The sequence below is a fragment of the Scophthalmus maximus genome, chromosome 8 (assembly GCF_022379125.1).
Source record: "Scophthalmus maximus strain ysfricsl-2021 chromosome 8, ASM2237912v1, whole genome shotgun sequence".
NCBI lineage: Eukaryota > Metazoa > Chordata > Actinopteri > Pleuronectiformes > Scophthalmidae > Scophthalmus > Scophthalmus maximus.
Genome location: NC_061522.1, coordinates 22,063,564 through 22,077,746, shown reverse-complemented (window position 1 = coordinate 22,077,746; position 14,183 = coordinate 22,063,564). Strand labels below are relative to the sequence as shown.

Below are 14,183 nucleotides of genomic sequence, written 5' to 3'. Positions count from 1 at the left end.
AACAATATTGAAAGAAATTTTTTCAATCACAACTAATATAACAGTAACTTTAGATCACAAAACATCACTTTAAAAAAGAAAATAGAGTCATGTCTAACTTTTTGTGCTTTAGCTCACAAACATGTGAAACGTGTACATTTAAACACTGCTAACTGTCTCATGTTAAAGAGCCAGATGTTACACACAAACACACACTGGCTTGTCAGTACCTTTGATGTGATCTATCCCTATCCGAAGTGCGTTCTCAGGTTCAGAGCTGAGCAGGTGAAATTGAACTGCTGAAAACAAATCTCCTTCACAAACGGCTTCCTCTGCCAAGGCCTTACACTCCTCTAACGACGGGAGACCGCACTTGAATGACAAAACAACACACAATCACTTTAATCATCACATCTTTAGATATCAGTAGCGCAAGACACTGAGCTTTCATTTAATCTCATCCAAAACACATCTAAGAACTTAAAAATTCCACACTCACCCTTTCATGTAATTGGTTAATTTCTGCAGCACTTCCTGGGTAATAGGCACACAGCTTAGCCAGTAAAATGCAATTGTCAGGAATCATTTGCAGCAGGTCAGCTGAGAGCTCCCTAAATAGAAACATGGGAAACATAAAAAAATTCCGTTTTGTAGCTTTCAAGCAGCCACTGCAAACTTGGCTGCTTGGAAGGAATGTGAGTAACTCCTACTGATCCAAAGTCTTGACTTAAAGTTTGTCCCGACTGGCCAACTAGGTAAGTAAAGATAAGTTCCCTCCTCCCAAGAGAGATAAGCTCTGCCTATGGTAGTCCCCAGGCTTCACCTGTGCTCAAGCGACAAACGTTTCAGTGTCTCACGATGTAAAGTCAAATGTAGACTGTAAACTCATTGTTTTACAGCAGGTATACCACCAAAAGTGTAGAGTGCAATCCTCCACCAGTCCAGTCCCTTTTAAATTCAATCAGGCTGAACCAATTGGCACACACTCATAATTTTGAGTTCCCTAAATATTCCTGATTTCTTTCCTCAAGATCCATGAATTATTACCTCCTTAACAAGGTTGTGTTTTTTCCCCTGTCAAGAGGTTTGTTTGCTTGTTGGTTGAGATGGTTTGTCAGCAGAATTATGCAAAAACTACTCAATGGATTTCCACAAAACTTGGTGGAAGGATGGGCCAAAAAAAACAAACACACTACATTATGGTATGGTCCAGGTATTTTATATCACTTTCTTTAACTCTGCAAGATTTCTTTGCTGAAAATGTTTTCTTGACATTTTCAGCAAAAACATAAACTCTTTGACAATGGTAATAATGGTAATCTCAGTTCATTGGCCCTGTGAAGGCTGCTGGATTTGAGTGCATTCATGATGTTGTTTACAGCTTGAAATGGTGCAGATCGAATTACTCATGAGTAGGAAAAAGGAAAATTAAAAGTAGAAGAATTTTACAATGGCCCCAAAACTGGACTACTGTAGTTTGTGTAGCGTGTACACTAACTGGACTTGCATGGATAGAGACGTACCATGTAGGTGTGGTCATGTATTTCCTGGCCAAGAGTTCCAGGCAGTACTCAGTGCTTTGATTGGCTGCCTCTCCAAGGACGATACCCACGCATGCAGCCAACTCCAGCTCATTACCCCGGATCAGACTACACATGGCTAACTGCAAATAAACACATCCACATTCAGCCACAATTTAATGTAGTTTTCGATGCACAACAAATGCTAACAGTCAGAGACTGTGTGTGCATACCTTGATGTTGTCCACAGCTAGGTGACAACATGCTGCCAGGACAGAGCATCCGTCCTGGAAGTACCATTCAGCTAGTTCCTGACATACCTTGTGGAGGAGGCTGGATAGAAAAATGTCAAAAGTCACGGGGTGTGATGGAAGCACATCAGCTCAAATATATTCTGGGGTTTTTTCTTCTGAATTTTTTTATGGAAAAAAAATAGTCTCAAAGGTCACAAATGTGTATCACATGATGTAGAAGTGAAAAATAAGAGTTACAAACTTGTACAATGATTTCTGCATAACTTTGGGTACTGTTCAAACCCACAAACAAAAAAGCAATCTGTGCACACGTAACTTTACAGATCTAATAATGTCCGCTTTCCAAAAGCTTCCTGTGAGTACAAATGTCTAAAAACATTTGTGACATTGTGTGTATTCACTTTCAGATTGTTAAATGTGCGTGCACGGATCTCCTGATACGCAGCGTACATGCGTGTGGACTTTTGAGACTGTTTTTCCGAAGGTAAATGCCCTGATGTTTCTGTTATTATTGTCGTGCTCTTGGGTTATATGGTTATATGTCCTTACTTTCAGTCAGGCACCTTTTTGGTCAGCCGTTGTTTTCAATGTGGGGTCCTAGAACCCGATTTAGCGAATGCTGGTTATCAAAGCAGCTGACGGTGATACAGCCGCCCCACCTCGTCTGGAGAGGGCCGGTGTATAGTTATCACAGTCACATTTAAAGTTAAACATAATGTTCGGGGACTCATGCACATGTTGGAATATTCAATAACGTTTCAACAATGTTTATTGTCAGTTTTCACATTGACCTGGAGGAATTATAAAAAAAAAGTATAATGTTCTCTTATCACTTCACTACAGCTTCAAAAATGAGTATCTCCAAAGTCTAAGAACACAAAACGTGTGGAGGGGGACAGAGCGACAGGCAGAGAAGCCGAGTTGGCTGCAGTAGTGAATGTGCGGTGGCGGTTACAGTCTGTCTTAATAAAAGAAATGCCGCAGCGCCTCAAGTTAAAAGAGAAGTGTCGGTGTTTCCTTTGTCACGCTGTTGAGGAAAGTCAGGGGGTTGGTCCCAGAGCGAGAAAGCTCTTCAGCCCTGGAAAAGTGAAACTGATCCCCTGCTTCCCGACTACGCTGGAGGACAAGCTGAAAAAGATCAACACCAACACCGCTGTAGTGACAGCTAATGCTCCACCAGTAAAATAAAAGCGCCCCGTAAACATTTAATTATTTTCAATGATCTATCATTTGTGGGTCCGGACAGGACGGCATCTGGTCCGGATCCAGACTGGTTCCAGCTCTCTACATCAGACAACATCTCTAATACTGCCATCTACCTTTTGCCACAATCATTAAGGCAATATATCTATAATTACATTTATTTTATATTGTATGTGGTCTAATGGAGGGGGAGCGAGCTATTCTGTCTATTTCAAAACGTCTTTCCCACTTTGAAATTATGCATTCACCGGAAGCCCGGATGACCCAGTTTTCCACCAGCACTTAAACGCAGCACACATTTATGAATCTTTTCGGAGCTGCCTGCGGAAAAACAGTCTCAAAAGTCCAAACGCGTGTACGCTGATTCGTGCGCATCAGGAGATCCACACGCATTAACAATCTGTAAGTCAATACACAAAATGTCACATGTTTTTAGACATTTGTACTCACAGGAAGCTGTTGGAAAGCGAACATTATTAGATCTGTAAAGTTACGTGTGCACAGATTGCTTTGTGTTTGTGTGTGGATTTGAACACGCATTTGTGAGAACCCAAAGTTACTCACAAATCAGTGTATGCATTTGTAGCTCTTATCTTTGACTTGTAGATCGTGTGATACACATTTGTGACCTTTATGAGACTATTTTCTCTCCATATTTTAGAGATAAACGAAAATTTCAAAGCAAGGAGTTTATTTAGACTTCCATAAGACTGTCACTGATGGACGAGCACAATGCTTTATCTAAGAGAGGAGGTGTGGCAAACATTGTTTTAAGGTACGATTATCTTTTTTTATACTATACTCTAATTGGTTCATCAATTTCACCATATTTTAATTTGTATTGACTGAGTAATCATACTTATATTAGTGAGTTATGAATATGAAATATGAACCACTTACTAAGAGAAATAGGATCGAAACTGTGCATTCAGCCATATTTTGGCAGAAAGTGTCATGTTTACAGTATATACTGCCATCATCTGGAATATGACCCTCTCCTTCATTAACGTCCTTAGCTTTCTGTCCCAGGCCTGACTCTGCACTTTACATTACATGTTGTCTCCACGTCTACTCTGTGTGAGCTGCTTTCACTCTAACCTCAGTGACATAGACACTGAATATCAGTAGTTTGTTGCTTCACTTGTCTATCAGATCTGAGCCCATTTAGACTAAAAAAGTTCCAAATTCTGTTTGACTTGTGCAACAAAGGTAACGTGATTGTGTGTGTGTGTGTGTGTGTGTGTGTGTATGTGTGTGTGTGTTCACCTCACCTCTGGTATTGCTGTACGTTATCCACATCATTAGTTGTGTGGTTAACTGGGGAGCTTTGAGGTGCACGGATGTTCCCTTCACATGCTCCCTGGAAATAAATATTAGCATTATTATTAATATTATTGTTATTATTATGATCTGTTTTATCACACCATTCAAAATGACAGTTCATATATTCTCTCACCTCTTTCTCTCTTTTAGAAGACCCTTCATTTTGCGTGTTTACACTGAACCAAACATATTTCAAATCATACAAATCCACATATTTCTGCCCCTGTGTGTGTGTTTTTAGAAAACCCAAGATTCCCACCAGGAACTAGGTGTTTCGAAGATGCTTCTGACCCCGTTTAGACCTGGTGTGAACATCCATCCTGAGAGAGGAGATCACACATAGTAAGCTCAGCAGGTGTGAACCCATCTAAGGCACGCTGAGGATGCATTTGAGCTCCAATCACTCAGATCACATTTTGGTGGTGGTCTGAGAAGCATGTGGCCACATTCTTTTATCAGTGTGAACGCAAATGTGTCCTGGGCCACATTGAAGGACCACCTACTCAGCTGACGTCCTCTGAGCCACTACAGTTACAATATTAACTAAAGTGAAGTTATTTACAGTGACCACCGCCACAATATTAACAGTCCACCACATTTGTTTTGTTTTATTTTCTCTTCAAATGAGTTCACTCAGCCCCTCTTGCACTCAAATTCACTGACAATGGACACATCTGTATTGTCCTACTGGATAAAAACGTGATTTCTGTTTAGTCTTCTTGAACAGAAATTATTTATTTGCATATGGAGGGGGGAAGTGAGATCGATCACAAGTGGTTACAGGACACACATGGAGACACAATCTAATGTCAGTTGTGAAATTACAAACTGAAACCTGAACATTTGCAATCAGATCTCTCAGGACAGATATCACCATCAGGTCTGCACAGGGGCTTTGTAATTTCTTATCCATCCAGCCCTCCTCTTCACATCTGTATCCATTTATCTTCCACTCCTCCCGTCCTAAAGAAAATTACTGTTATCTGTCATCTGATCCCTCCATTAGTCTTCATCCCGTCACTCTATGTACCTGTGCTATTAGTAAGGCCTCTAGCAGTTGTCCTCTGCCAGTGAAGAAAGTTACAAGCTTTTTTGTGTCTCCTGTGGCGATGCAATATGGGATAGCGTCATCATTATCCTCAGCCATCAGCTGGTCCACTCTCCTGCAACGAAAGCACATTACAGTTCCATAAAGAAGTAACATATTTACTTAAAGATCACAGCGTGCAACCTGTTGATGTTTTTATCATATGTGTTATTATTGTTTATTAACATATACATATATACACCTATAGATAACAATGCAAATACAGAAATAATTTTTCAATTCACATAGGTAAATAAACTGTGATGGTAAATGGACTGTATTCATTTAGCACTTTTCTAGTCTTATCCACCTCCACCTCTCTTGACATTCCCCCATGACACATTGATACAGCGCTGCTATATCTAGCGTTTCGTCTATCATACAAACACATTCACATTGCATTCGCACACACTCGTCAGGGGCAATTTGGGGTCAAGAGCCTTGTGGAGACTCTTGTGGAGTGGACAAGGCAAGAATCAAACCACGACCCTCTGATTAGTTGACGACCCACTGTACCTCCGGAGCCACAGCCACTGAGCAAACACTAATGAAACTAAGAGTTGTTAATGTGGTGGTCTCACTTTGTTGTGCAACTTTTGCAGTATGTGCATTATTTTTTTTGTAATGTCTATATAAATGTTATTGATTTATTATTATAAAATTATGTGAAATTATTTAGGGTCCTCACCCTTATCTGTTGCATGATAATCAGCAGCAGTTGTGTTTGTTCTTGCCCTTTGTTCTCTCTTACTATGAATCATATCATATCTGAGCTGCCTTTGCCACACAAGGTCTGTGCTGCTGTTAAAGGTCACACAGTAAACGTGCAAATGGCCAATGGACTGTATTTATATAGAGCTTTTCTAGTCTGATTGACCACTCAAAGCACTTTTACAGCACAAGTCACATTCACCCATTCATACACATTCATACAGTGATGCTATTTTCTGTCACATTCATACACTGTTGTATGAGAGCTGTCAGAGGCAATCTAGGGTTGAGTGTCTTGCCCAAGGTCACATGGGCATGCGGACTGGGGGAAGCGGCGATCGAATCGCCAACCTTTGGCTGAGTGGACGACTGTTTCTACCTCCTGAACCACAGCTTCTAGTCAGTCTGGATGAACATTTTAATGCACACAGATTAAAAGAATTCTAATGTGAATTTTGTCTCAAACTGAATTGGAGAATTCTTGACCATAAGTTGGTTTAAATGTAAAACAGCAGCCCCCAGACAATAAACAACTACACATCATACTGTAAATTATGTGTAGATGATAAACAATAGAGGTGTAATCAACAAGCCTTTGTGCAGCAGTATTTATCTTTTGTTGATACTGTGTCAAGGAGGAGTGTTTGTTCTTGAATTCTTTTGTTGCTGTTCCTGATAATTTGCCCCAGAAATCCATATAATTTCGCATCAACACACCTCTAACTTAATTAGTTTTTAATGGTAGTGCAGTTTATTTTAAATGATTGCTTTGGTTTATATGCACGTTTTAGTCTGCTTTTGTCCACTTCCTGTTCGTCGGCATTCACTGTGACAGCCCCATGCGTTACTGAACACACGTTTTTCACAATCAACGCAGCAGCACGCACTTTGACTGAAAAACAAATGTGGAGTGTTAATATTTTCTGTAATTCACTTTTACTGTTGTTTAGTTGAAGAGCAAACAAAAAAGAAAACATGGTTTACCTCTGCATGAGTTTCTTCCAGTACTTCATGGAAACTCCTGGAGCCACAGATAATGCTTTCTCCCACTGAAACCGAGATAAGAAGGCTCAGATTAGGGTCAGTAAATTGTTGTTGAAAAGTGATGTTCACAACAATGTTCAACATAATTCCAATGTTTGTAGTTGTTCAAGTTTGTGCATGTACAGAAGAGATTGTGTATTTTGTAAAGGGAATAAAAAAAAAGAAGTGCATTTTTTTCAACATTGGACTGCATCTGATTGGTCAACAGCAATCCACTCACAAAGCAGAGTCCAATTAGAGTACGGCTCTGTTAACATTATCATAACCATCTACCTTCTGGTTGTTTGTCTGATTGTTAATCTCATTCCTCAAATACAAATCATTTCCACAAGTGCAAACTTGAACTTGTTGATTTCTTTTTTTTGGTGCCTTTTTTTACAGTAGCAATAGAATAATTACTGTGGCTGTGACTATATATGTACTATACTATATACTTCTAGCTGAGAACTGACTGGTTTGTCAGATCCTCTTTGATAATGCTCAGATGTCTCTCCCCATAACCCTCTTCACCTGGCCTTTGAATCTCCATGTGCCTGTCTGCACCTGCTCTGACCGTCGAACATGACCTACCCGTTACTTTTCAACCATGTTCACCTCCAGTTACAACTTGGTCTCCACAATGATGAGCTCCATGATGAAGAGCCATAACAGAGATATATATCATAACAATGGTGTTTTGACTACTGCTGGAAATCTTGGTTTAGGGTCTTTTATCTATAGCATAGAAAACGTCTTACATTTGACATATGTAAAGATTACAAAGAGACAAACACACACACACACACACAGACATACACACACACACACACACACACACACACACACACACACACACACACACACACACAGAGTCCATACCTGCCCCAGCTCCACCATTAATTCACAGTATCGCTGAATCTGACCCAGTCTCAGATGGATGTCTGCTGCTTCTTTCAGCCTCTCCTCTTTACTTGGAGCTCCAATACCTCCACCAAATTTACACATCTTCACTATCGTCAGCTCCTGGGCTTCTGACTGTAAGACAGAACAGAAAACAACAAAATGTGAAAGTATGAATAATTTCAAGTTCAAGTCACAATATTTATTCTTAGACATAAAAATGCATGGGTGTTTAAATCATTTATCAAATCAGGTGAGCCAAATGCAGTCCTTATTGTCCTAAACTTTCATTACATTTATGCTATGTAGTCATACTGTATTTACTGTACTTCTATTATTCCCGTCTACGTTATTCTTCAAGAGCTTTTTTTAGATGAGTGACAAAGCTTCTTCAGTGTGTGGTCTCTCTAGATTTCTTTACAAATGATGACGTTTCTGTTGTTAACTGTGACTCGGGGGCACAATGACGACTCACTGTTTTAAACTTGAGCAGGTGCTTCATGTGCATCACTCCTTTGCTGTAGCTGGCTGGTAGCAGGGAATCATCCTGCCCGTTAATGACTGATACCAAGTCCCACAGGTTACTGCTGCCCCCTGGAGGCTGGCATGGGATAGAGAACACATAATGTGTTAATGAATGCTGAAACACAAACACGTGCAGCATGCACCGGTCTGTCGCACAAAGAAATCAAATAAAACAGGGATTCATTAATGAAAAACTATAATCAATTCAATTGATTACAAGTTGCCATGTCTTCAAGCAATGTACCAAAATACTTGATTGATTTATTCTATACAGCTGCTGCAACTTTCAAGGTCATTTCAATGAGTCTATCATTCCATATATGTATACGGTATATACTACATATACGTTTATTTAGTGTGTTCCATGTGCAGGGAGCAATTGAAGATTTTACACAGTGACAAATACACAAAATGAATTATAATTGTGTTTGAGTGCTTAAAATCCACTTCAAGCTTTTCAAAGTCCTAATTAAAGCTGAAAATTCTTGATATCTACTCAAGTTTGAGTAATACCACTCAAACGTGAGCAGTTTGAGTGGTATTAGCACTCAGTGACTTTTAATTTCCAAAGAAATAAAACGTGGAACACTTTTTATATGTTTTTTTTTTTTTTTTTCAGTAAAGCGCAGCTACATTAAGGCCTCTTCAAACGTCCGTGTTTGGTTTGCATTTCTTTTAAGTAAAAATAAAATACAGGGAGTGGCGGAGAGAGCCTGTTGTTGCCTCTCAAAGCTGTGGACATTGGGGTGTCAAGCCTCTGACACAGTAATCCACCAGATGGTTTAAAGTATATGGTAACACATAGAAACTTAAATGGTTTGCAATGAAGATGCTCAGATATATTTAATTTCATTTGATCTAGATGTGATACACAATAGAAAACATCATCTGGGTGGTGAATTATAGTTGATATTTTTAAGAATGACAACAATGAGATGGACTTCAGAAATAAAATGTACATGCATTTAGCAGCGGAGTCAAACTGCATGTTTGTCGACCTAAACATCCTTCCCTATATGTCTGTTGCTTATCCTTAGATAAACTGCTGATAATAAAAACTGGGACTACATCGGAACTTTCATAAGCAGTCGACAACATTGACCTGTGAATTGTGAAGTTATCCTGCTGATTTATGAAGTGTCATCACCTTTGGTAAAAAAAGCATTCAGAATGTAGTTACCGAAAAGCATTCAAAGAACCAGCGTAGCCTCTTGGCCCTGATGTCTAAGCTCAGTTTGTCCAGCTCCTGTTTGATGTCTCGAGACACTTTACCACAGAGCAGGGGAGGGGAGCCAGGAACCATAGCTGTGTCTGCAGAGAAACACATGGTTTAATGAGGGCCGAGAACAGAACACCATAAAACAAAACAACCAGACTGTTCTTACCTGTGTTTCCTATTATCTTTTCCCAGGGCTGGTCAGTGAGGATGTTCAGCAGCAATGACGAGATGAGGGGTGTGAGAGACCAGAGCCTCACTGTGCTGTCTCTGCTACAGCTAGCCATGGTGAACGGACGACTCTGGTGACATGTCAAACCTAAACAGGCACACACAGTTTGATATGCAAAACAGGGTTAGGTTCTAAGTCAGGGGGCATGGAATATCCAATTCGCAAATTTCACTGGGGTTTGTGTGTCAGTTAGCAGAGAAACATTTTTAATCTTCCATGGAGCAGAAGATAAGACTTTTATCCCACATTACGTGTTCATGTGTATATATATCAAAGTCCTGTTTTACTACATTTTGTGAAAAAAAAACTAGCATGCACACAAGAAACAATTAATTCCCATATTTTTATTCATTTGTACACACGGGACATATAAACAGAGAGCTAGCACAACAGACTAGCCTTTCGCAAAGCAAGCTCCTTCTATATCACAACCTCAAAAATTCAGTCCAACAATATCCCGCAAATATTTCCTGTTCCTTTAAATAACTTAGGTATGGCATATTGCTCTGACAAATAACATCTTTTCAATATCCATACTACCAAAATACCTGCCAGTGACAATCCAAAAAGTAAACCTGACTCTCAAGTTACATGGTTGGTGTTCTCTGAGTCTTTCATGCTACTGTGTTTGTCTTTGGAAAGTGAACAAAATTACCATCACTTTCCAAGATGTGATGCAATGCCATTCGGAAACAACAATGGTTTACTGCTTGTTGAACGTAATTTTAGTCTATTAAAGTTCACATTTACACAATTTTATCCAATTTAATGTCATGTAACTGATGTTTTTTATTGCATTACCAATGCAGGACCTTATTCATCATCACTTGAATCATTTATGCCCAGCATTAGCAGGTTGTTCATTCTACAATAATTGTCTTACCATAGACATCAGCTCCATGGTCATAGGTTGTATCTAGACATGTGCCATCTCTTGTGTCCCACACTCTGATCGTATAATCCCAAGAACCTAGAACATGATACAATTTTTTTAATAATTAAAATTTAACAAATGTTAATACACCCCATGACTTTAAATACACTCCAAAATCTATGTTTCAACCTCTGGTTTTCAGCATAAGCAGGTATGGTGCTGTGTCATAAATGAACATTTCTATAATAAACAGTGACAGATCCATTCTTTACTGCTATATCATCTGTTAATAGCATGTGGAAAATTCTTTCATATCATTTATTTAAAAGCAGAGAGGATTACAGTGGAGTGTGTTGCCTGATATTGTTGTAGCTTCCCTAAGCTGCCACTAGATGCTACAAAAAGCCATATTTCACTGTCAGCATGACTCCAACAGATAACATTACTAATAATTTCCATTTATCTACTACCTACCTATTAAATATTACTTTACATTTTATGGAGGTTATAGTAAAGGTGAACTATACAATGCTACCTCTGCCAAAGTATTTTACACTCTATATTCTACACTCTATCTTCCATATAATCAGTCAAAAATCTCACTGAGAAGTTCCTTGACAGAAGAGCTACTTGCTCTTTGTTTGACGATGTTTAGCTCTTTAATACAATTCCACAGATCAAAAGTCCACCTCAAATGAACCATCAGCATTTCGTGTTTGAAGAGGTCATGTTTCCTCTGGTTTGCCATTTTTTGAGGCATTGGAAAAAATGCCAGCAGAAAATTTGGTTCAGCAGTGCAGACACCGATAAAACACTGATTACAAAACAGTTGGTAGTTGGAACATCTTTGGAAAATCAGCCAGTACTTTTACTGTGCTTTACCTGAAATGAGGAGGTAAGGGACCTCTGTGTTCCACATCAAGCCTCTGACTGGAGCTGTGTGACCAATCAGCACATTGATACATGCGTCCTGTGTGTAGTCCCATATACGAACAGTGCTGCACAGACACACACATTAAGTGAGCTTCTGATCAACAGATCATAATAAAAAGTAGAGGCTTTTTGTCTTGCTGTGCTAAATATAGTAATGTAAATAATCATCTCCCTCTAAAATCGTAATATAAAGCAGACCTGGTTGTTGTTTGGTGACAAATTAGAAACTGGGATTGGTAATTCAATTATTATAACACACAATGAGACAGCCTCAAAATGTCCTGAGCAAATGAAAGATAAATTTAGAATAAACAAAATTTAAAAAACGAAATGTAATACATATCCTGTAATTCATACTGTTACTTGAATATACTTTGTGCTCAATGTTCTCTTTTGATGCTTTGATCTTGTTTTTGCACTTCATTATGTGTTGCTGCAGTTAAACAGACTCGTCCTTAAAGGTTTGTGTCAGTCTGAATTGCATCTCGGTCTGTGTGAACATACTCACCCATCATCTGAACCCGAACACAGTATCCCCTCTCTGAGTGGAGACCAGCGAACATGGAATACTTTGGCTAGGTGCCCGGTGAAGACCTTTAGAGGCTGATCAGAGCTGGTGGCCAGGTAGTACACACGAACATTTTTATCTTCGCAGCCGGTCGCTATCATGTCCCTTCAGAAAGTGCAAAAGAGAAGGCCAGAGGAGGACATGTGATAAACTGTGGCCACAAACTGTGTGGACACAACACATTTGCTTTTTACAGTAATAATGTGCCTGAATATCTGGGACAATATCATTTAAGACATGGTTTGATTTTGCATTGACAGTCATTTTGTGCTCACACCAACTGTTCACAGTTCTGAACACGGTTAAGTTTGTTTTTCTTCTACGAGCTGTCTCTGCATTTCCTCATAAGTGTTGTCCTTCAAGCCCAACTATTTACCATAGAAACTGTAAAGAAGTGAATACTAGGTTGTAGCCAGCTGCAGCACCAGGCAGCTGTCAAAAGATTGCAGATGGTTGCTTGTCTTACTTGTTGTTCTGGCTCCAGTCACAACCAAACACAGCAGCAGGATGTTTGTACTTATGGAGGATTTTGCCATCAATGGTCCGAATGATGCTGTTGTTAAAACAATGTTAAACACATGAGACGCTGAGGGATAAAAAGATATGATACTGTTCTCTCATAAAAAGAACAAGCTCCTCGCTGAGCAGAGGAAGAGCACTTACCAGAATCCATCTCCACTACAGGTAGCGATCCTCTTAGAATCCTTATGGCTCCATGATATACAGAATATACCATTCTTACCGTGCTGTAGGAGGACAGAGAGGTCGTCACCTCACACCGGCATCATCACTTCATCCATCGTTTGAAATAAGCTGGAGTCAGATTTTTCACTAAGTAAATGTATATTGATTCAAATTGCTGGTGTAAAAAAAGGCAAGACAGCAGCCATATTGAATTGAATTTGCCTACATGAAAGACACATCTTCCTTTTCAAAATCAGTGCATGCTGAACCTCATTAAAGCGAGTGATGATCTTTTCTTTCCTGACATCCCAGATGAACGCTCCATTACGAGACGTTGCCCCTGCAATGCAGTTCAGGTCCCCTTCAAAGCACACAAACACACACACACACACACACACACACACACACACACAGAAAGGTTTGCATGGGCAACAGATGATACACTTTATATAGCTGCTGCGATGAGACAAGAAGTTTTTTGTACTGGTGAACCTATCTTTTGTTGGCTGGGATGTTTTAGTTGTGTACATATATTATTGGGTTTTTTTTGTGCATGTGCTCACGTGTGTGGCGTAGACGTACCTGGAGCCCAGGACAGTGAGTAAACCACTCCTTCGTTGCCAGGGGAGGTGTTCACGGCTGTTAGTGTGTTTGTGTCCCAGATTTTAATCGTTCCATCAAAGCTAGCTGTGGCCAGCAGGTTGGGATCATCTGGCTTAAATTTACAATCAAAGATGGTCTCTACATGACCCTGGAAACAACACAACAAAACAGAGAGCAAAGGGTTGTGCATCGATCACATGTAAGAATGTGTAGGCTATTGAATTTACAGCATATGATGTTACACAATACCAGGTCTCGTAGGAAGTCCCACTTTTTGGCACCCATATCGTAGAGTCCCACCCCTCCATCCATGAAGCAGCACACAGCGTGGCCAGGAGGCAGGGAGAAGGAGCGGTTCTGTGACAGGGTCGGGGGAGGCACTGCCTCGCTGGTGGAACTGGTGTGCTGACTTTTACTGTTTGAACTGAAACTTGGAGCTGTAGTGTGAGGAAAGAGTGGAATAAGTCAAAGAAAACATAAACAGATTATACATCCACAGCAGCTTGTAACAGTTTTCAAAAGTTGTAATTTAATTTATCATTAAAAGG

General features: G+C 39.8%; 1 protein-coding gene across 6 annotated transcripts in view; it reads right to left on the bottom strand.

Annotated features, from left to right (window-relative positions):
• Positions 1 to 14,183, bottom strand: part of wdr17 (WD repeat domain 17) — a 37,293-nt gene that overhangs the window by 16,313 nt on the left and 6,797 nt on the right. For 4 of the 6 annotated variants that reach the window (XM_035637194.2, XM_035637191.2, XM_035637193.2 and 1 more), the window contains 20 exons: positions 13,885 to 14,072; positions 13,615 to 13,783; positions 13,302 to 13,393; positions 13,012 to 13,094; positions 12,815 to 12,901; positions 12,289 to 12,453; positions 11,730 to 11,845; positions 10,857 to 10,943; positions 9,911 to 10,060; positions 9,706 to 9,836; positions 8,476 to 8,601; positions 7,980 to 8,135; positions 7,062 to 7,126; positions 6,862 to 6,969; positions 5,310 to 5,442; positions 4,228 to 4,316; positions 1,733 to 1,832; positions 1,503 to 1,642; positions 479 to 590; positions 210 to 351 (listed from right to left, as the gene is read on the bottom strand). In XM_035637194.2, the coding sequence (XP_035493087.2) occupies positions 210 to 351; positions 479 to 590; positions 1,503 to 1,642; positions 1,733 to 1,832; positions 4,228 to 4,316; positions 5,310 to 5,442; positions 6,862 to 6,969; positions 7,062 to 7,126; positions 7,980 to 8,135; positions 8,476 to 8,601; positions 9,706 to 9,836; positions 9,911 to 10,060; positions 10,857 to 10,943; positions 11,730 to 11,845; positions 12,289 to 12,453; positions 12,815 to 12,901; positions 13,012 to 13,094; positions 13,302 to 13,393; positions 13,615 to 13,783; positions 13,885 to 14,072 (2,439 nt within the window). The remainder of the gene's footprint in view (positions 1 to 209; positions 352 to 478; positions 591 to 1,502; positions 1,643 to 1,732; positions 1,833 to 4,227; positions 4,317 to 5,309; positions 5,443 to 6,861; positions 6,970 to 7,061; positions 7,127 to 7,979; positions 8,136 to 8,475; positions 8,602 to 9,705; positions 9,837 to 9,910; positions 10,061 to 10,856; positions 10,944 to 11,729; positions 11,846 to 12,288; positions 12,454 to 12,814; positions 12,902 to 13,011; positions 13,095 to 13,301; positions 13,394 to 13,614; positions 13,784 to 13,884; positions 14,073 to 14,183) is intronic. The other 2 variants (XM_035637195.2, XM_035637196.2) reach the window with 1 other exon arrangement.